The 24,319-nt window shown below is 36.7% G+C and overlaps 1 protein-coding gene across 1 annotated transcript; it reads right to left on the bottom strand.

Moving 5' to 3' along the window:
* On the bottom strand, positions 1 to 22,149 carry LOC140138022 (ubiquitin carboxyl-terminal hydrolase 20-like). The gene is made up of 25 exons (XM_072159860.1): positions 21,980 to 22,149; positions 21,625 to 21,678; positions 21,200 to 21,262; positions 20,730 to 20,923; positions 19,958 to 20,037; positions 19,508 to 19,577; positions 18,952 to 19,065; positions 18,379 to 18,457; positions 17,565 to 18,099; positions 16,774 to 16,865; positions 16,132 to 16,180; positions 15,234 to 15,354; positions 14,259 to 14,329; positions 12,273 to 12,306; positions 11,897 to 11,942; positions 11,077 to 11,200; positions 10,328 to 10,393; positions 9,496 to 9,622; positions 8,474 to 8,537; positions 4,147 to 4,252; positions 3,548 to 3,629; positions 3,201 to 3,309; positions 2,796 to 2,901; positions 2,210 to 2,278; positions 1 to 1,174 (listed from the first exon to the last, which is right to left on the bottom strand). The coding sequence occupies exons 1-25, from the start codon at positions 22,055 to 22,057 to the stop codon at positions 984 to 986; spliced, it is 2,724 nt and encodes a 907-aa protein (XP_072015961.1). The 5' UTR covers positions 22,058 to 22,149; the 3' UTR covers positions 1 to 983.
* Positions 22,150 to 24,319: the final 2,170 nt, after the last annotated feature.

The following is a 24,319-nucleotide window of genomic DNA, read 5'->3' as shown; positions in this document are numbered from 1 at the left end:
GCAATCCAGGTCTGTTCATACTACCACCGCATTTGCGATGTGTTGCTTTGCGATGCCAATATATCGATTACATTTGCCGCAACTCAACGCAACTCGTCGCATTTCCAAGTTAAATTTAACTTTATTGCGATATCGCAATGCAGTAGTTTGCAGTACGATGCAGTGTGGCAACGCACCGCATCGCAAAGCAACGCATCGCAAATGCGGTGGTAGTATGAACGGACCTTAATGCTTGGTTGTTGATAATGCAACGGCCCTATCACTGTCATGTTATCTGTGTTCACAACCATGATTAAGATGATCACATCACAAAGTTAATGGACTGCTAACATTTGCACAAACCAAGTGTGAACTACAACGGTGAATACACTCCTAGGGCACATAAAAGGGCAGGGGCAGCTGTTCATACACAATCAAGTGTTTTTGTTTTCTTAAAAACACCTAAACTGTCTATTCTCCAAATTCTTATTCTTTATTTAAATACAACAACAAAGTGTTCTGTGATTAGAATAAGAACAAGCAGTCACAATACACCTGCTTACATATATAACTGGTGACATAAAGGTATTAATTAGTGCTGTGTACAGACTCAAACCAGACCAGTGGCTTTTATTATTTGGTTGATATGTAATTTCTATATGTAAAAAGGCTTCATGAGTCCATAATATTAACATACACAGGTCCTAACTGATACCAACCAACAAATATGTGGAAAAATCTGACTTGAAATTTCTGAAGATTTTCTCTCACATTTTGTTCTCAGATTATTTTAATTTGAAAGTATTCTAAGACATTATTGGTACAGTTTAGAACCATAGTAAGTATGCATTACACTGAGAATGGCAAATGAATGAATATGGCATTAGTATTTGCCATTTTTCAGGCAGGCCTGTGACATGAAGGACCTGTCATATCTGGCATAGGTAACATCTGGCATACACACATCAAACCTTTTTCATATGAAGAAATTGCAGTATAATTGTCTACACCCTATTTTGGTCATCCCTACTCCCTGTGTTACTAGTATCCATGTCTTCTTCTGCACTAGATGAGTGATTTGTGAAGTGCTCTGGTATGACAGGTCTATTAGGTCTGAGCACGATTTCTGGACCACCATCGTATATGGAATGGAGGTATTGCCACATATCTTCCGATATCTGACCCGAATCAGCACCTGTGGGTGGGAGGGTGGGGAAAAAAATCACACAAAATTCATATAATTTTTGATATTTCAAAAATGGTTAAGCAATAATTTCCTTGAGTTGATGATGTCTGAAGTTCTGGTGTTGAAGTACAGAAATAATGCTATCTTTCAATTCAATATGCTGCTGTAATACCTTGGCCTCAGAGAAGATTTGTTACAATTACAATTACAAAGGACCAGTTTTCACAACTTAATGATTAGTTAGGTAAGGTAAGTGTGCTTCTGCAACATCAGCTACAAAGTTTACAAATAAAAGTGGAATTTTATTTTGGCCTAGTTGTAAGGAAACCCTTTGACGGTTCTCTAGCCCTTTAGAAATAAGTCAAATTTAGGGCCGCCCTTAAGGTTGAAATCTACAAGCCCTTGTCAATTTTACGGGCCCAAACTCAATTGTAAATTTGACACATAGTGCATGTTTATCAATTAAAGGTAGAGAAGAATGGCACTTGTTTACATTTTGAGAGCGTGCAGAGCGTAAACACAAAGTGGGTTTTGATTGCCTGAATCAATTGTCAGACAAACATAGCAACAGATTGATAATCTGATTGGCCGATTGTGCGTCAAATCGTTGGTCGACGCAGATCGGCACCCTTGAAGTGAACACAAAGCTCAGCGTATGTTGCTCATTAACAGGGCGCTTGCGTCAATCTGAGCAAGGGACTGCCGTTCTTCTCTGAAACCCAGTGTAATAAGTGCCCTTTAAAAATAAAGGGGTACTATAGTCAAATGCAGCAAACCTTTGACGAGCGCGACTACCGTGATGTTGCAAATTCGGCGCTAACAACGCGTACGGCGCACAGTTCATTCATAAATTTCCACTAGGCAACAACAGGTCGCCTCAGCAGCCAATCAGAGACAAGTGCGTGTAACGCAGTAAATACGTGATGTATCCTTACAATACGCGGCTCATCAAAGGTTTACTGCATTTTAGTATATTATACCTTTAGAAATGCTATGAAACAAATGGTAACAAAGGTGTAATATGGCTCATGTAATAATACCTACCATGCCTTAGTGTAGCATGTCCACCTTTGGTGATTGATATTGGTCTGTTGTCAATAGGTCCTGGTGGATCTATGCATGAATAGAAATACATAAAATAGTCAAAAATAAAATGTGAAATGATCTGATCCGTGAAGACCAAAAGAAACAATATGAAAATTGAATTATTATCATCATCGACTTACAAAATAACTAGTGTGCTATAGATGAGTTGACTTGTGACGTCATTGCCAGGCAGTTTGTCAGCAATTGGCACAACCTGTACCACTGACAATAGTGGTAAAAAAGGTGTATACAATATACGGCGAATTCTACCTGTTGACCAATCTGTGATTGAATTATGAAATACTCATAAATAGATCTTACTTTGCTATCACTCATCACTATTACTTGTGTTTTCAATTTCCTGTGCATTTCCCAGCTGAATGTGATGTTCAACCAAAATGTTGCACTCTCACTCTTTATGACTGTACCATGCAATAGGCCACATTTGCAGATTTAGGTAACACCCTCTAAGCAAATTCTTCCCAAAACATACACACATGGTAACACAGTACTAGACTGTAAACTTAAAAAGTAGCAAACTTACCTCTAAGTTTTGCTTTGACAAATGCCTCCCACTGCTTGAACCAAGAAAGACTGATGCAATAAATAACTGATGAGGGCGAGTCATCTGCTTGGAATTCATCATTCAACTGAAAAAAACAACATGGTAAAATCTTAATGTTTTAGTTTGAGCCTCTGCAGTCACACAAGGTTGTTCTTGTGAAATAACTGAGTTAACATATAAAGTCCACAGATAAACTAACTGCTGAGGGGAGCTGATTCTGGTTGCAGCAATGTTGGATGAAAATATAATTATGTCCTATAATTTTAGACGACTAATGGTCTAAGCCCAATGACCCAAATACCATTGCCTCTAGTCAAGCTGTGAGAAACTGACCCTTATAGGCCTTTATGGTGGAATCCTTTCCAAGATTTTACACCAACTCACCTTGATAAATGTCTGCATTTCTTCTCTTCGCCTCTTTTCTAGTTGCTCCATTTCAGCTTGGCATGTTGCACATGCATACAGATGATTCACTGCTGGTCCACCACCGTACCTAGTGAAGGATAATCAACATCAATATTGGTAAGGCAATTGCAGCACAAACATGGCAATTACAAACAACAAATTTTAATAAGTGCAGCTTTCTTTTTATAGAAAAATATGATAAATATAGCAAAAAACACTGATGGTGTCAACAGCTGATAGCAGGATGAAGATAAAATGTGCAGATTTATTAATCTTTATTTCCAAATTATAGATGTAAAACATAAGTTGTGTGCGAGGTAACTTACCTATCATGTATATATTGCCAGACTGGCTGAGGCACTTTTACCACTAACTGGTCCACATAGGATGCCTTGCTAGGAGGTACGCCTGTTACAAAAACATGGAAAAGTGGATGCATAGTTATTAACATGCTGATGTAGTATTTACCGCTGCACAATTGGACAGACAACAAAGCACACTTTTGCATTAATGTTAATATGATCACACCATCTGACCCAGAGAGAGAGAATTTTATAAGCACAGTGTATGTATTGTTGTTTTGTAAACAAAGAAAACTCTTTCAAAGGAACATATTCTAAAAACATGCTTTTTTCCCCTCAGATTTTTGGTATTCTTAAATTTCTATTGGTGCAGTTTAGAGGCCATGTCCAACATGCACTAAGCTTTATAACTCCTCAATACTTTAATTAGACCAGGCCTGAGAGTGTGTCTTTGAAAAATATCTGTTTTTAGCTAAAAAAATGTAAAATTATTGAAACCATACATACTTTTGTACAATATCTGGAAAGAGATAAATATCTGGTCCCTCACACCCCTGAATTAGACTAACACTTAGTTGTCTTACATATAAGATACACCCAACTTCATTTTGAATTAGTCTTACCTCCATGTTTGCACAAGAAATCATTGTTGGAGATTGGTCCTGGCTCTGCAAATGTGTTGAACTTGTTCAGCCACTCCAGTGACACATAGAAATGTAGCAAGCTTGGCTGCAAAATCAAATCAACATTTAGTTTTATGAAGTGTCAAATAATAAGAGTTACAAAGTGTAATATATTTTGTGGTATCTGTAGGGTATACTGTAAAGGGCGCACACCACTAAATAATCTTCCCATTGAAACACGTGTAAAAACACCGGTTTTCTTTGCTCATTTTGAGGCCTTTTGGGCTCGTTTTAAACAAAATTATGATGACCAGTCGATTGCAAATCGATGAAAGTTTAACATATGTTTCAATGTATGGGGGTCCTTCCATCTCGTTTTCCCGCTACGAGGCCGCGAACAGCGCCCTCACTGTTTTGACATGCTCTCAAGACTGCAAACCCGATTCTGCCATTTTTTAATTTTCTTTCCTATTTTCTCAATAATTATAAAAATGCTACTTTTTTGGCGACTCAAATTTATGTATAGGCTTTACTCTTTTATTTAAGCTATAATTCGCCACTCTTTCTGATTAATAAGTCTAAAGACCAGCCCAAAATACCTCAAAAAGTTTCTGTTTTTTACCGGAACTCATTAGGGTTACACAAATGGCGCATTGATTTAGTGGTGTGCCCCCTTCAAGAAATAATGATGTTCATAAAATCGAATTTTGTTATATTTTTCTTGAAATATAAAATGTTGTGAGTAAAACACTCAAGGTTTGAGTGCTCTGTGACATCCACATCAAGAGAAATGTTCTATCAAAGATACATGGTGCATTCCAAAAATGTGCACATTTTCAACATTTTGACCATTTGTGCTTATTTCGCTAGATTTGCATTAAATACCAATGCTCAACATATAGTCTTTGACCGTTTATCTGCTAAAAACCGCTTTAAAATGAAAAGAAATTAGGTTTCATAATGGCAAAGGTATATATATTAATGATTTTGCAACAATCACCCCCCCCCTTATAAAATAATTAAGATTTGAGAGGTTTAAAGACTTGTGCCGATTTGTCACCTTAAGACAATTTTGCTTCAAATCTGAGAAATCTTAGTTTTCTCACAATTTTGGACAGTTTCTTGAACTTTGAAGGCCTCTGAGAGAATAAACTTAGCTTGTGACTTGCATCTAAAACGCATTAAATCTATTCACTAACATAAAAACTATCTATTTAAATTAAAAACCATAATTTAATCGAAAGCCAACTTCAATTTTGGCTGAATCTCTCAAGAGCACGATTTTACGCCTAGGCCCTTCGAAGGGCGCACACCACTAAATAATCTTCCCATTGAAACACGTGTAAAAACACCGGTTTTCTTTGCTCATTTTGAGGCCTTTTGGGCTCGTTTTAAACAAAATTATGATGACCAGTCGATTGCAAATCGATGAAAGTTTAACATGTGTTTCAATGTATGGGGGTCCTTCCATCTCGTTTTTTCCCTTCTGAGGCGCGAACAGCGCCCTCACTGTTTTTGACATGCTCTCAAGACTGCAAACCCGATTCTGCCATTTTTTTAATTTTTGGACCTATTTTCGCAATAATGATAAAAATGCGATTTTTTTGGCGACTCAAATTTATGTATAGGCTTTACACTTTTATTTAAGCTATAATTCGCCACTCTTTCTGATTAATAAGTCTAAAGACCAGCCCAAAATACCTCAAAAAGTTTCTGTTTTTTACCAGAACTCATTAGGGTTACACAAATGGTGCATTGATTTAGTGGTGTGCCCCCTTCAAGAAATAATGATGTTCATAAAATCGAATTTTGTTATATTTTTCTTGAAATATAAAATGTTGTGAGTAAAACACTCAAGGTTTGAGTGCTCTGTGACATCCACATCAAGAGAAATGTTCTATCAAAGATACATAAAAAAAAAAAAAAATGTGCACATTTTCAACATTTTGACCATTTGTGCTTATTTCGCTAGATTTGCATTAAATACCAATGCTCAACATATAGTCTTTGACCGTTTATCTGCTAAAAACCGCTTTAAAATGAAAAGAAATTAGGTTTCATAATGGCAAAGGTATATATATTAATGATTTTGCAACAATCACCCCCCCTTATAAAATAATTAAGATTTGAGAGGTTTAAAGACTTGTGCCGATTTGTCACCTTAAGACAATTTTGCTTCAAATCTGAGAAATCTTAGTTTTCTCACAATTTTGGACAGTTTCTTGAAGGCCTCTGAGAGAATAAACTTAGCGCGACTTGCATCTAAAACGCATTAAATATATTCACTAACATAAAAACTATCTATTTAAATTAAAAAAACCGCAATTTAATCGAAAGCCAACTTCAATTTTGGCTGAATCTCTCAAGAACACGATTTTACGCCTAGGCCCTTGAAGGGCGCACACCACTAAATAATCTTCCCATTGAAACACGTGTAAAAACACCGGTTTTCTTTGCTCATTTTGAGGCCTTTTGGGCTCGTTTTAAACAAAATTATGATGACCAGTCGATTGCAAATCGATGAAAGTTTAACATATGTTTCAATGTATGGGGGTCCTTCCATCTCGTTTTCCTTACTTCTGAGGCCATGAACAGCGCCCTCACTGTTTTTGACATGCTCTCAAGACTGCAAACCCGATTCTGCCATTTTTTAATTCGCGGACCTATTTTCTCAATAATTTTAAAAATGCGACTTTTTTGGCGACTCAAATTTATGTATAGGCTTTACACTTTTATTTAAGCTATAATTCGCCACTCTTTCTGATTAATAAGTCTAAAGACCAGCCCAAAATACCTCAAAAAGTTTCTGTTTTTTACCAGAACTCATTAGGGTTACACAAATGGCGCATTGATTTAGTGGTTTGCCCCCTTCAAGAAATAATGATGTTCATAAAATCGAATTTTGTTATATTTTTCTTGAAATATAAAATGTTGTGAGTAAAACACTCAAGGTTTGAGTGCTCTGTGACATCCACATCAAGAGAAATGTTCTATCAAAGATACATGGTGCATTCCAAAAATGTGCACATTTTCAACATTTTGACCATTTGTGCTTATTTCGCTAGATTTGCATTAAATACCAATGCTCAACATATAGTCTTTGACCGTTTATCTGCTAAAACCGCTGTAAGATCCAAAGAAATTAGGTTTCATAATGGCAAAGGTATATATATTAATGATTTTGCAACAATCACCCCCCCTTATAAAATAATTAAGATTTGAGAGGTTTAAAGACTTGTGCCGATTTGTCACCTTAAGACAATTTTGCTTCAAATCTGAGAAATCTTAGTTTTCTCACAATTTTGGACAGTTTCTTGAACTTTGAAGGCCTCTGAGAGAATAAACTTAGCGCGACTTGCATCTAAAACGCATTAAATATATTCACTAACATAAAAACTATCTATTTAAATTAAAAAACCGCAATTTAATCGAAAGCCAACTTCAATTTTGGCTGAATCTCTCAAAGCACGATTTTACGCCTAGGCCCTTCGAAGGGCGCACACCACTAAATAATCTTCCCATTGAAACACGTGTAAAAACACCGGTTTTCTTTGCTCAATTTGAGGCCTTTTGGGCTCGTTTTAAACAAAATTATGATGACCAGTCGATTGCAAATCGATGAAAGTTTAACATGTGTTTCAATGTATGGGGGTCCTTCCGTCCTCGTTTTCCCGGTACGAGGCCGCGAACAGCGCCCTCACTGTTTTTGACATGCTCTCAAGACTGCAAACCCGATTCTGCCATTTTTTAATTCGCGGACCTATTTTCTCAATAATTTTAAAAATGCGACATTTTCGGCGACTCAAATTTATGTATAGGCTTTACACTTTTATTTAAGCTATAATTCGTCTGATTAATAAGTCTAAAGACCAGCCCAAAATACCTCAAAAAGTTTCTGTTTTTTACCGGAACTCATTAGGGTTACACAAATGGCGCATTGATTAAGTGGTGTGCCCCCTAAACAGTTGGAGCCATACATACAGCCAGTGGTACTATGTAGTGGTGCTATTGGACAACACAAATCCCTGACATTTAGAAGTATTCAGTAACTTTTCCGGCTAATATAAGTAATATGAAATAAAACAAATGTACATCAATTTGTGAAAACTATCAATGCACTTTTTTGCTTTCTGATTTTGATATATCCTGTAATTTTACGCTCATAAACTCAGTTTTTGGAGCTGTTCTATTGCATAAATTTAGGAGAGATCAGTAATTTCATTCCCTATTCCAGGCAATGGCCCAATGCCCTTTTAACATTTTCCCCAAGCATCAAAATTGTTTGGAATCTATGATTGCATAATACTTTTGACTGTTTAGTGCCTACCTCTTGTTGTTCACACATGTCAGACACCCTCTGCCTCTCTCTGATTGCTTCATCTGATACTTTCCTGTTGAAAAAACACAATAATATGTCATTATTGAAGAAAAACAGAGAATCCAAAATCTTGTTGGATGTTCAATTCATGATGGAGTGACTTTTGAGATCGTTTGGTTAATATGACCAAATTGTTATAAGAAGCATCTCAAGCAAGGCTAACAATTTTGTTAAAACCAAGTGTGGGTAAAATCACCTAATTTGAACTGGTTGCTATGCAACAAGAAACTACCAAAAGTCACAGGTGCCAATGCTAAAAATTCAACCTATTTATTTCTTAAACACGGGTTTCTATGGCATAAGAAACTGTCAAAAGTTGTGGGGAAAATATTCAAAAGCCTTCCAATTGGGCTACCAAATTGCAGGTTTGGCAACCCTGATCTCAAGAATCACTAGCCCAACATCTTAATTAATGGTGCAAAGAAAACTACCTGTGAGCAAGGAATCCAGTGGGATGGGATCTGACTTATGAAAAATCAAGTTCTTTCCCCAGAATACAATTTAGATATAACACATGAATCATAAGAATCATAACACTGCTTTGTATTTCACAGGGATGTCAAATTATCTCAACATCCTGAAGTCATCAGTCACTGTTCCAAGAGCCTCACTTTAACACATGACTGGCAGTCAGTCCCTGTTCTTGTAGACTTTACAAATTTCCCAAGAATTTCCATATGTATACATATTGAACATTGAACATTGAACATTGATATTCTGACCAAGTTGTAGTCTTAAAGAAGACTAGAATATAGTTTGAAATTAAAGTCCCCCTAATAAAGGTTTGCAAATAACAAAGGTTTGTAAATACATTAACATTAACAAAGTATACAAAAAATGAGGTAATTAATATTCATAAATGTACAAATAACATGACACAAAGTATACAGCACAAGAGCTGTATAATCATTTGTTATTGCATGTAAGCTTCAGAAAGCTACATACCACATGTGTATTTTTTCATTACTTACCTATAAAACAACACATATGCTTCACAATTGGCTACCTGCATATCGCTAACCTCTGTCACATACACATCATCATACTCATACCATTGTCCATTCAACCAGTTCTGTGCATAGGCTGTGTAATGACCACCTGCATGTGAAAGAGATTGAAATGATGGTTTTAAATATTTGGTTGATCTTTCACTGAATTCACCAACCAATCTATTTTTGGACTGCCATGCAAGTCTTTTAGGCAGCAACCAAAAACTTGCATGATCACTGTTGCGTACCTCACATAGCAATAGTGGCCTGCATTGCAGCTGTCATGACAACACATATGATTAAAAAAAAAGATTTGTTTTCAAATAACATCACATTTCATTTTATAATTGTGTAGGCTCAAAGGATTATACTGAATCTTATGTCTAAGAGGAGACTGCTAAAGACACCTATAGCACAATGAAATATGTCAATATTCTTAATTACCTCATCTGTCACTCCTGTTGTATTAATAAATAATTAATTTCTCGGGCTTGCATCGTTTATAGGGTGAAGCACATAGGCCGCCTCCTTCTTGATTACTTAATAATATAATTGGCCGCTGAGACACAATGAGAGAGTTATCATGGGGACTTACTTTGAGATTGCCCGAGTACCGACTGTGAACTCAGGTAGTGCAGTGGTAAGACTCTGGATCGGTAATTCAGCGACCGGGGTTCAATCCCCGCTGAGTCCTGATTTTTTCTCTCTCAATATTTTCATAGGTCAATTTGCTCATACCCCAAACACGTCATTTGAATAAATAATTACTTCATTGGGAATTCTTGAATAGTGTAAATGACATTGCTATACATACCTCCAGCAGTACCATGATGACAAATAACTGAGGCCAGGTCATATGTTGTTACTTTGTCAGTGTTACCTGAAAAAAGATAAACAAACATTAAGAGTATTCTGAAGACATTCCAATTGTGTGCAAAAAGTGACTTGTCATTTATAGATTTGTGGTACAAGTGTTTAACATCAACATTTCAAGTTACAACTTTTAATTAATGTCTTGTGTCTGAATTCAGAAATTAAGATCATCACAAAACTCTATTTGTAATGGATGATCCAAATGGTAAAAAAATAAAGTTAGATGGAAAAATGTGTAAAAAAAAAAATTGTAATGGGATGAATCTTGTGTTGAAATAAAATAATTGTGTATTCTTATTTGTGTATTGTAGAGTTAATTTTTATTACTTCCATGGTCTGTGCTGTGGGCCAAGCAAACATGAGCGAAAACACAGTTTGTGATAAACAATCACGGTAATTGGTTGATCAATGGTCTTGAGAACAAGACAATTGACCCATTGGTCGTTGGCGCAGAAAAGGGGGAGGAGACCTCGCAACTTCTACGCTATCGCCAATCACCAGTGCATACCTGGACCACAGAAGTAATAAAAAATTAACTTTAATGTATTTTCTTTATATACTTGATGCAATAAAGACTTGATGCAATAAATGACAGAACGTTTTGGCTCTGTGAAAGGTATGATGCACAATTATTCTGATTGTATGGACTGGAGCTTGGGTGGATGTATATTGTATCTGTAAATAACTAACCTTTGTTGACTAGATATGGTGACATGTCTAAACCTTCCATAGGGAATGCTACATAACTACCAATCTTGGATGAGTAAGATGTTAACGACTCATGTCTGAACCTCTTCAGATGAATACACAGTATCTAAATGAAAAAACGATGACACAATATTAATTATTAAGTTTTAATGGGACTACAGTTTTTGGCAAGGTTCTTCAGCGGTATGCCGATTTGGCATAAACTAGGATGCGGTGTTCTGATTGGTATATCGAATCACATCATCTTCACATCAGCATCTCATTCCCAGGCCCAGGCATGGCCTAGTTCTTTCTACACAATAATTAGGAAGAGAAGCCAGGCATTCTCATTTTCATTCACATTACCAAACTATTTCCAGTTTTATCCTACCATTACGACACAAATACACACATAAAATAGCATGAGTCATCTGACTGGGGAGGTGTGTGAGTGAACAATGAACAATTTTAAGAAGATTTTGACAATGAATTGATCACATTTTCACTTAATTTTTTAAAAGTTATGTGTTCCCTTATGATGCTTATACACTGATTACTGATCTTGAGTATTTAACATAATATTTAGGATGATTCGCTTCTGTATTCATATGTGCACTGGAACACTTTAAAAGAAAACTAACAGTACAAATATATTAATAGATAGCAACTTCTAAAGAGGTTAGTTCATAAGGCATTAGTAAATGTAAATTATGGATTTAATTTCTACCAAATTTGCTTGATATCACCAGTTATTGATGAACTAAAAGTGAATGTTTCTGATGTATGTTAATGTGACTCTTAAAGAAAACAAGTGTTCACCTACCTCTGGTAAATCTACTACTTGAGAGAACTTGACACCATTCCTTAACCTGTCATAATCAAGAAAACATAAGTGTTATTTAGTAGACATTGAAAATAAACAAACAACTTTATAAGTAAATTTAGCATACTAGGAATGGAGCTATGTTAAGACAAATATCACAAGTTTGCAATTTACAGTCAAGATGGTTTAACTGTGATTTATTTCAATTTTAAACACAGCCTCTTTTTATACTGTAGGAGCAATGTGAGGAGACACTTCGAGTATTTGAGAAGCAGGCATATTCCACAGGGGATTTATAGTAAAAAATTAAGTTTAACACAGTATGCCAAGTACTATTAATAACAAGAAATCAGGACATATCAACAGAAACACTTACTTTTTACATTTGTCACAGCTGTACATGTTGTCACCTGGTTACAAAAAAAAGAGAGAAGCACTTGCAATAATTATATGTACCACAGTCATCTACCATTTCTCCCACCCTTTTTACATACACAGTCAATACACACACTTTCAACTGCAGTCAGAGGTCCCGGGTTCACTACAGTCAGTCTACTCTGAAGTACAAAGTACCGACGCGGACGCACACATTGTGCTGACTTTGAAGGCACACATACCTGCAGCAGACACGCAGCACTGCACACTGTTTACGCGCTGTATACGCGCGCGTTGTCACTTTGTACTTCAGAGTGGACAAACTGTACCACTAAATGCTACCTTACTTCCATTATGTCTTTATTTAACCCATGAAGACAAATCAGTCTACTTCTATTGACTGGTTGAACCACTAAGAACTAGCTGGTGCCATATTAGATCCTACAAATTCTGAACACACTTCAAACAATTTGTATTCTCTTTCTCCAACCCATGCACTGAATTGGCCTATTCCATTTGAAATCCATACATCCCATGGAAGATGTGACCTTTATAAAGGGAGTGTGAATTTCAAATTGGGTTAATGAATTGGTAGCTCCATTTGAAATCTAACACTCTAAGAGAAGTTTAGTGTTCTTGGTAATTTCTAAAATAATGTTAACAATGTTCAGTGATGACTCTTACTTATAGTAATACCTTGACCTTAGTCCATGACTACCGTATTGGTCCGAGTATAGTCCCACCCGTTTTTTATGTGAACATTTTTCACAATTGGGGGGTGGGATTATATATTTTTTTAAGTTTATTTTTTTTCCGGTTTTGGAGTGTCCCTTGACCTAGACGTAGATGCTACGATCATTCATGGTTGACCTAAAAAAAAAAAAAAAAAAAAAATTCATGATATTTTGTATTTTTAATATGAAAATTGATACTTTGTATTCATGTCATACTCTATTAATGATTTCAAAATGCATTGAATTTGAATGCATTTTGAAATCATTAAAGGCCCATTCAGTGATTTGCTCACCCGGACGATCGTAAAAATCATCAGAATTCAGATTTTGGTACCTTTGTAATTGGCATAGATGTGCTAACATAGCCTGCTAGTGGTTCGGTCGAAAGCCGTGTATTTTAGACAAAATAAAGCATTTGCATGATTCTGGACTTTTGATACTGACAGTACGAAAAGTCCGACTCGAGATCGAAAGAAGCTCACTCTCCACGTACCAACACGCGTTGCGTATTGTTTCTATTACTTATTACATCAGTAGCTACTATTTTAAACAAAATACACAATTTTAACTGTTTTTCATATTTGAATTGACCGTTAGTTTGCCTTGGTGACCTTTAATTGTTTATTTTGTTTTCTACTACAAAAATTAAGCGTCTGTTTTAAATCAATTTAGACTCTACTTCCCCGTGTTAGAAACACTGGACTAGGAAGTTTTTCCAGTCGATTGGTGGCGCACTGTACTGAAAATCTCGATTTTCTCGAGTCGATCTGAGTTGAAGTAGAAAACCTTTCTAAAACTTCTGTTTTTTGACTAATTTGTCGATGTATTCAGGGAAAAGTGGTTTAATGAAATTCTGTAGACTTATTCTTTATTTCTAAGCAACTCTGACAAATTTCCATTTTTTTAATGTTCCTGTGAAATCACTGAAAGGGCCTTTAATAGAGTATGACATGAAAACAAAGTATCAATTTTCATATTAAAAATACAAAGTATCTTGAATTTTTTTTTTTTTTTTTTTAGGTCAACCATGAATGATCCTAGCATATAGGTCTAGGTCCAGGGACACTCCAAAACCGAAAAAAAAAAAAAAAAAACTTAAAAATTATTATTTTTTTTTTTTACAATTTCTGAAATTTTTAAGTAAAATGGGGGTGGGATTATACTCGAGCATTGGGACTATACTCGGACGAATCACGGTAAATTAGAAATTTTGTGAGCACTGCCTAAACTGCCTTTTGCAATTCTGTTCTTACCTTTGAGATCATCTGCTGAGAAGAAAGCTGCTAAACAGTCATCTAATGTTACACTGGGTCCCCAAAACCACCTAAAATGTTCAAGAAAAAACATGAAATCATCTATTGAACACAGTAAAACACCCATGAAACAACCATACTATAATTTGTTTCACCTCAAGTTCAGTAGTGATGTCAATGCTTTTTCGCGGTTCCGACAAAAGTGCCCCAGTAAGCATACGTGTACACTCAAGAGCGTTAAACTTTTTGTGCACGATTCGATACTGCTACGAGCCAAATAAGCACATACGTCACTACTGAACTTAAGGTGAACCACATTGTACCTTTTAAATTTCTTTCAAAAATATAGTCCAAAATCTTTTTATTATATGTAGAAACATGGCAGTGTATTTAAAACTGCATGAAAATACCACATTGATGTACTCATACACTTCAAAAATGTAAATCAAAAAAAAAATTTTCATCATATTTGGCTATTAGCTTATTAATTATTCATGACCTAATTTGCATAAACTTTACATAATTAATTATTAAAACTTGTTTTTCTAAAAGCTTAAAGTCCAAGCTTGCCAATGCTAACCCACTTATTGGTTTTTACCCAACCAATAACACTGCAACGCAGTAGTTAATAATTATGATACCTCCACACCACTCAAATATACCACTTTTGTGGGGTAATAGAATAGGGTTAATGCATTCCCAGTTTCACGCTGCTATGCAGATCTTCATCAGACTGGCAACCCAGCTTGCATATGTAGCATAGTTTGCACCCCAAATCTAATCAAGCTTGAGAAAGATGATTGTCCTTTCTTGCACAAGTTTCATCACCATATATATATGCATTATATGGATTCTATGATTAAAACATATTACATTCATAACTGCTGGTTACACAGAGAGAGAGACAGACATTGGAAAAATATAAGTCTGTGGCTTAGAAGAGATACACATGGTTTAAACACAACAAAGACTTACCCAGTAACCCAGCTATATATCCATGAGAACCATCCTTGTCGGCCATAAGTATCTGAACATGGCACACCACTCTTGGATGGCATGCCCTGTGATGCGTGAATACGGGCAAGGTCTTCTTTGCCTGTTGGATGAAACAAACATTTTATTACATATAGGATATTACAAAATAGACTTATCATGTCCTATGTGTAATATTGCACAAGATTACACTAACAGCGTAAGTCGTAAAAATAGTGTGAGTTGTGCATAGGACAGTGGCGGCCATCTTATATAAACAGTGTTGAAATTCATCCAAAACTTGCAATGTGAATAAATTAATACCATTCTCATGCCATAGCGGCATTTTGGATGTGCAGTGGAGAGAAATCACCAGATGTGGCTGCCCATAGGAAGTGTTATACCAAATTACTGTTATTCATTGACTACTGTGATGTTGCAAAATTAGAGCTAACAACGCATACAACGCAAAGTTCTTTCATATTAAATTTTCACTCGGCAATAGCAGATCGCCCAGACAGCCAATCAGAGACAAGTGTGTTTCAACACAGTAAATACACTATAATGAAGGACAGAAATAAAAAGACTAAATCGCATCTGACGTCACTGCCAATCAAATTCCCTACGATCCTTGATTGATATAAAATTGGATCGGTTGAGCCCATATTTATTGGTCGAGCTATGCGTTTTAAAATATTGGACGAGACGTAGTCGAGTCCAATATTTTACAACTCATAGCGAGACCAATAAATATTGGGCGTAAAGCATCAATTTTATCATTATTATGTTTTGGATCCAATATTATCACAACTTGGATCCATCAAAACATAATAATGGTTAATAGCGCGTAAAAGGAAGGCCGATTTATTAACATTCAATAAACTTTGCATCTATTTCTTACCTGGGATAGGGAGTGACAAATCTTGGAATGTTTCTTTCCGAGTTGAAACCTACAAAACAAAACAAAACAAAACAAAACAAAGTGACGGTATATGATGATTAATTAACACAATATTAATTCCAGGAAGTGTTGTTATCCATGTTTAATATGTCACAAATAAGAATGATCCTGACAACTAAAGATAAATTCATACTAACAGTAGCAACATGTGATTCAATAATTGCTAGTATTTAAATGCTAGTAGTACTTTCACTATCGCTACCAGCATTCAGCCGTGGCTAGCACGTAGCGCCAAAGTTACCATCAAGTTAACTGGTTGTGATTTGACGCTGGGGCATGCTAGTGACTTATCTATCAGATATCTGCAATCGCTCTTCTCCCATAAGCAACAAAATCTATGTCACAAAAAATGCTATGTTCCTATGACTGCCTAGTATGATATGCCTTTAGTAAGAATATTTAAAATTGTGATATTCAAATATTTTATTTCAGAATGGAAGGCCATTAACACTTGATCAATTAAAAAGGTAATTAGGTAAAAAGATGCAACACTGTACACACTAAATGATATGGGTCCAGATACAAATACTGTCAATGGATACAATTATAGTTTATGGATGAAATAATAGTGAATCTGCTTACCAAATCACAAGTAAGACATTGCACTGAGCTAAGTATCTTGCCATCAAACACATCTGAAACTATGCTACGGAACTTGGAATGTTGCCTCCTCCCTGACAAAAAAGAAGAAACAAATTTCACACAAAACTGATCAATATTGATAAAACATGTATTGAACACTGCCCTGTGATGCCTTTAGACTTTATGCAATCACATTGTTCATGTGGGCACTCAGGGTAGAACATAATGTTATGCATAATGCTCCTATTTCAATGACTCAGTTTCAAAAATGTTCATCTTCTGTGAGGAACAGAATTGACCTGAATGCCTTTAAACTTCAATGTAATGTTTGCCTTCATCAGAATATTAGCTGTTAGTAGATTCAAAGTGCTGTAATATCGCTGCCATGGTGAATCATCACGATCAGATCACGTCAGCTAGGCCGGTTGCAGCTGAACCCAGCGCAAACCTATCCGCACTTAGATTGCAACATCCACCAATTATCTGTGCAGCTCCCCAATTTCCATTGGTAGTGGGAACTGTGGGTTATAACATAGAAACTTCAGCTGCATGGCAAGGAAATTTGGAAGTGGTGACATTTACATGCATGTTTATGGTGTATTCCTCCCTAGCCCCATTTTTCACCATGTCTATCCCTAGGACAAGCAGGAAATATACCTTCTTACGCTCCTAATGCACACACAAGTATGCATCACTAATAACAAACAAATGATCAATCAATCAATCAATCAATCAATCAATCAATCAATCAAATAATCGATCAATCAATCAATCAATCAATTCTACCTCACCTGCTGTTCTTGTTGATACATCTTCATGACTCGGACTCCTTGTCATCTTGCTATGGCTACTCTTGCGCGCCCTCCTATCTGGTTGTTCCCTGGTGTCCTCCACCTCTACTGACCCTTCCTCCATCGACTCATTATACTGCACTGTCTCTGACTCATCGATATCCTTCTCACTATTCTGCATATCTTGTTCTGACTTTGATATAGACCCCCTTTCCTCTTGCGTTACTGTTGTTTCTGATGATGATGATATCTGGTCTGCTTCTGCGGCTGCTCTTTTCCGTAATCTTCGGTTTTTGTTGGGTAGTCTCTCGCCGTCCGATGTCTGACTGGCGACTTCGTCATTATCAGGGATGCTCTGTTCCCCATCTGATTGGCAGAGGGAGTCGTGTGAGCGTGTGCGATGAGGATGCTCAACTTGCTGTGGTTCTGAGGCTTCATCTTCGTCATCCTCTTCTTCCGTTTCCCCGGCAACTATTGGTTCTTTCAATTCTTCATGTAGTCTATCCATGAAACATCTCAGGAATTCTTGTGTGTCCTATTGACAATTATATAACAGTGTATGTAAGCTTATTTTGATTTTGGGACAACTTGCAAGTGATTTTCTTGTGAATCTTGTGAAAAACTTTGCCAAACATAAAGAATAATATTTACCTATGATGACAGGAATAGTAGGAATTACCAACAGCAGGTTCAAGGAAAAAATGTGCATACGCATCCATGAATATTGTACTTTTAAGCGATAACAATTTGTAAGCCAAGTTAGTGATCAGAATAAGAATTAGCAGGGCTACATTATGTTGTTAACTGCACCTACCTGTTGTGTGAATCCTTTAAACATTGGGAACACAGTCTTGATTGTATTAATCAGGCTTGATGGTGTCAAATAACTGGGTCTGAAAACAGATACAAGATGGTGCAAGATTAGTGCTTGATAATTGAGTTTATAATCCGAGACTGAATTAAGATACTCATTTTGCGTCTGTCATCACCTGTCAATCAAACTCTGATACAATTTGTTTACGAGTTGTTGTGATGATCGAGTTTCTGAACTCACAGTTAGGTAACCAAATGATTTCCTATTCTATTTTAGAATATAATAAAGAAATAGAGCTCAGACAGACCGGCATTATAATAAAGGAGAGAAAAAAATCAGAACCATTCGGATTCGAACCACCACGCACTGAAGATTACATGTCGTTCAGCTCACCACCACACACCACAACAGCTCATGGCGGATCTGCCAGCGATTTTAACATGTAATGATTTTGTCCTACAGACACAGCAGATAGGCCATCCACTCTATTTATAACTATTTTAGAATATGTGACAATTTTAATGATTTTATTTTGTGCCACATATCTTTCGGATAAATTAGTCTTATTCTTACCTCCTTTTCCCCCAGATTTCCTCCATAAGTTTCTGATATGTCTTTGCAAGATAGGGCTTCTTTTCTGTTTTCACATAGCCAGGGCACTCCAGAAAGAAATGAGTAAAGGGGGGACTGTAAAAGGAAAGGAAAAAATGTTTTAGTGCAAATTCAATTGCATGAACACAGCTTTCAACAGCTGTATTTGATCCAACCACGATCGTATTTTGCATATTTCAAATTACAATGTGAACACACAACCTTGGATACAATACTAACCAATCATGCGTTGGCATGGTTGGTTATAAGGCTGTGTTCATTCAATTAAAATTCCCACCATAACTTGATGCATGTTTCCATTAAGTTTCTATACAAACTGCATATTATATTATATCAATTACTGGTAATTTATTTTCAGTATCTAAAATGTTGACTGCTAAGATTGCAAAAAAAAAAAAAAAAGAAAAAGGTGCTTTTATGATCAACATTATGACTACAAGATTGCTTTATATATCAGCACTCTCTACCCCCTCCCCTACAACAAGACAGAAACACAGATTTACTCTACTGTACTTACCAATTAGACAACGCTTGAATGCCAGCATTCATGTAGCATGTGTTACCAAGATTACGCAGACCAGTCAAACCTTTCAAAAAGTGGAAACAAAATGGTATTATTATTATTGGTTTAATAAAAAATGCAGCATAGCCTAAAGGCTCAATTACAGCAAAAGCAAAATTTAGTAAAAAATATAAAACATTATAACAAAACAGTGCCGCCTAATATATAAGATGTTAAGCACATTTGCAAGAAAAAAAGACACCAAAAGCACTACTTAATCTGATTTTACACCACACACAACCACATGACATACATATATCTCCCCACCCCCCACATAACATACACCTGCTGATCATCCTAGATATTCACCTTCACACCCCCACATACATACTCCTCCCCACCCCACATTTAGCATAATGCACAACTTTGACTCTGAAGACACTCCCTAAACACCTGTGACATTACCTCTTGGTTTAGGATCATCATTCAGGAATTCATCCATAGCTTGAGTTACTGGCGAATCTATTCTGGCTAGGGTTGGCAACCTAAAAAATGTGAAGCAAAAATTTCTCTTACAAGGAGTAAGCACTTGCCATCAGCATGTGCCAACTGGGAGGGCTTAATTTCCTATTGCTGACTTTTGGCACATCAGTGGCACTGTATAATTACGCACAGGATGAATATAGGTGATAACTGATGATGTACAATATATCTTTATGTAATCTTTTGCCAAATTCTTTTTAGCGTAGTCTTTGTGTAGTATGCATACAACGTCAAGTGTATGCATCTGACCTTGTACAAAGTAAAACGCACTGGACATTATATCAACCTCTACATTCATATTCCAATATTGTAAATGTGAAACTAAACATCTATAAAACTTAAATATTGTAGTAGTTGGTTTGTTTATAGACCACTTGACATCATTGTTTATCAACAAAGGCGAGGGACTGGTCTATCGATATGCTTGAATGAACTGCTACACTGTTCAATGGCTTTCTTGTACAATATGAAATGTGGTGGGTGATTAAAGTGCATGTGGCTTGAGCAAACTACGATGCGTACACAAACCACAGGGCAAAGAACAATGGATATTGCCATAATTCACACACATACTACCGGGCAATGACGTCACATGTCAAGTGGTCTATAGCTTGACTTTTCCCCAACAATTTTCTTCTAGACATGACATTCCCATGTTTCCCTACAAATTCCAATGACTGTGTTACTGACTGACCTTGGTGGCATCTCCCATTTGCTTTCTCTTTGTACAATCCTCTCAGCTTCTCTCTCCATCACCATCCGTTGACGCATTAGCATCTGTTGGTCATCCATCTCTCGCATCACAGAGTCTGGAAACACTTCTATCTCACACTCATAACACCATACACGTAAGGTGTACAGGTTTAGGGTCAACTGATGGCTGGTACTCTGTGTAATCAAGTATGATAATATGTAAATAGTTTATAGTATCCTGAAACACACTGTTAAGTGTCACCTAAAAGTGGTTTTATCATACTTGATATATTGAGGAAGGACAGCAATTTGTAGTAGCAAGAATCTGTCGTACGGTATTTTATTTTACTTCGCGCAGGCAGCTAAAGCTGCCCTCACAAAGTAAACCACTCAGACGCCGCGGACGCATCATTGTTAATCGGTAATGAACAATGGTAAAACATGATTGAATCCCTAAGTATATAGACTCACCTGTGTATGTTCTGTGCTATGGTCTTTGGCAGATTCACCACAACCAACATAACCACAATCAGCCTGGGGAGTAAAACGCATTAAACATTATTTGAACATCAATCTCATACTAATCTGAATTGATTCTTCTAGATAACAATGCAATTCATTCGATTTTAAGGAAACCAAGTCTGATTGAGGGGCACCAGCCATCTTTCGATAATTTTCAATGGGATTTTACAACATTTTCAATTCCATTGGGGGGTCATGACTTTAAATCTTCCACACAGTGGGTGTAATTTCAAATAGAGTCACCCATTCAGGCAACCCCATTTGAAGTTCACACTCCCTGTGTGGAAGATTAAGGTCATGTTTTCCATAGTGGAGTATGGAAGTCAACTGTAATAGCCCATCACACAACAGAAGTGGGACCTGTTTACACTTACCTCAAGACAAAGCCACAAATTTGGACCAGGTGCATCACAGGCATCACATGTGCCCTGCAAAAATAGAATGTGTTTCAAAAGTAACTGAAATTGCAAATTTGCATAATTTTTTTGCATACAATGTACATAAGAAGCACACAGTAGATACATCAGTTCGGGGGTATCTTCATTTCAAAACACTGAAAATTTGAAATGTCAAAATATACTTGTCACCTAAACATTGTTATTTCTTAAGATGCACTGTCATCTATGATAATACCGGTACGATGTCCACAGAAGACTCTGATAGAGTACCGGTACTGAATTTTAGTGTTTTTAATTACAATTATGTGAATACACACTGGTAATACCTTACCTTAGCACGCTCTCTAAGCTCTCTCTCATGGAATGTGCCCGCATTGGACAAATGTTCGCAAGGTTTATTGCGTCCCATTTTGAAGACCTGGCTACAGTGTACTTATTGAACCTGTTAGGCTGATTGTAAATAACAGGTTCTAAATTTAAGTTAACCAAAGGTTGCACTAGCAATCTGGAAAAAAAAGAAAAAATAATAAAACATAATGAGTTAGTCCTGATGTAATTATTGGACTTATTTCTAGTACTTTTCCACTTGAAGTGAAGCCATTCTGCTGTATGCAAGTCAAGTGTTTAAAATAGGCCATAATATTCAAGGGGTTTAAATCTACAGGCGCTCATTATCAATGTTCAAGGGCTCAAACTCAAACTGTTAATGTTACGCTGGTCCACATTTGTGACACTTTGTAAGACTTCAAACTTGCAAATCAACAACAATGCCAATCGGATGCCTTCATAAAGAACTACAATTACTACCTATAATATGCAGTCATGCACTACTTAAATCATCTAATTATTTGGTTATTTTGTATATTATTTGCTCGGTTGAAAATTCAACTACCACTAAAACATGTTTTGTTGACATCATTAGTGTAACATAATATTTGCACGAATCGAAAAAGGCCAACCGCTTCTACAGTTCCTCTTGTATCGCTGATCAAATATCTGTGCATGAAATAGTGATGCATCATGTTGCAGCGATTTAGTAAATTGTATGTAACTTATGAATGAAAAAATATGCTGTGAGCCGACTGAGCTGCGTTACCGCACAATGACAATCTATGATGATTACATTTCTTGGATGGGATTTTTTCAACTGAGTGATGGGCCCAAAATAACACCCTAAATGGCGATGATCGATGTTCAAAATGGATACCCTTTTATGCTTTATGTCGAAATACTGAGAAATCAACCCCTCATTTGCAAAAACAATGTCGATGCCTGATGGCCAAAATCTGACCCTTTTTTTAATGCGGATGCATAGCTCCATGATCAGATGATAATCATAATGTGAGTGCCCCCCCCCCCCCGGGACAATGTGGGAGCTAGTCTCCTTCGCAGCCAGTTTGGTAACGCTCCCTCCACACAAACAGTCTGCCAATGGCCACTTATAACGCCATTTCTGATTGGCTACACGTATGTAGCTGTAGAGCTGTACATACGGGAACTTGATTGACCTCAGTCAGCTGGCGAGATGGCGGGTCAAAATTGCTCATGAATAATTAAGTAGCCGCCTAGCCGATCGACCAATTGAAAGCTTCGTTTGACATCAAGCTGGATGACGTCGTCAGAAAACCGTTAGCCAATCAAAAAGGACCAGTTCGTCATCACTGGCAGACTGTTTGTGTGGAGGGAGCGGAACCAAACTGGCTGCCGTGGAGACTATGCGGGAGTATACTAGGGTGCATCAAAAGCCCCTCATGTCAACCATATTTTTTGTACCTAGTGTCAAACTGTTCCATTTAACTAGAAAATCATCCCCTCCAAATTTAAATTCAATCGGAGGTCGGGAAGGGGTCCACCGTGAGCTAAAAGTTGGGATAAAGGCAACCAGTAAAAGTCCGGCTGGCAGCTATTGAATTATATATACAGTTATACATACATATTAATAGTTGCCTTTAGTGAATGTTTTTAAAGTACCTCATATCTCAGACAATACTCAATAAAATGCAAATCCATTTGAACTAAGCAAAAAGGCAGCTATTTTCAGACATATTTGAAGTCATAATAATAGCTGCCATGTGCACGTTTCTCTATTTATGGGTCCATCGCATGCTGCGAGCTTAAAGTTTGCATGATAGGTGCCTTTTACTTAATGACAAATCAATCAGGCAGCTATTTAGTTTTCATTACTTTATACTGAACATTAATGAATAACAATGTAATAAATGTACGTATCTATGTTGCTTATCAGTCCATATGATATTGGTAAATTAGGTAACATCATTCAGTTTACGCTCTCTCAGATTAGGTGTCCATTTTCTATCTTGCTCCACCACTTGCAAGACATTTTGATAATATTCCTAACTCTGGGCAGCAGCTAGGAAATCTGCACTGAGTTTCACGCCACGTTCTGCTGCATCATTTACCACATTGAGCTACATTGATGGCTGTAACATTGCTAAGCGATTGCAGATAAACTGAGGATTCGGGCCAAGTGTCAACATTGTCTGTTTGGAATTTGTCATTGATCTGCAGGATGTTCATAGTGAACCTTGCCTGCAAAATCAGGTAGGACGACTGTTGACTAAGTGATATTCTCACTCAGGGTCAGGGAACTTTGGCTTCCAAAGCCTGCGTAGCGAATATATGGCTTTAGTGCTGCTGCATCAGGTTTAAG

The sequence above is a fragment of the Amphiura filiformis genome, chromosome 17 (genome assembly GCF_039555335.1).
Source record: "Amphiura filiformis chromosome 17, Afil_fr2py, whole genome shotgun sequence".
NCBI classification, from domain to species: domain Eukaryota; kingdom Metazoa; phylum Echinodermata; class Ophiuroidea; order Amphilepidida; family Amphiuridae; genus Amphiura; species Amphiura filiformis.
The sequence above is the reverse complement of the archived record's forward strand: the minus strand, read 5'-3'. Positions and strand labels throughout refer to the sequence as shown.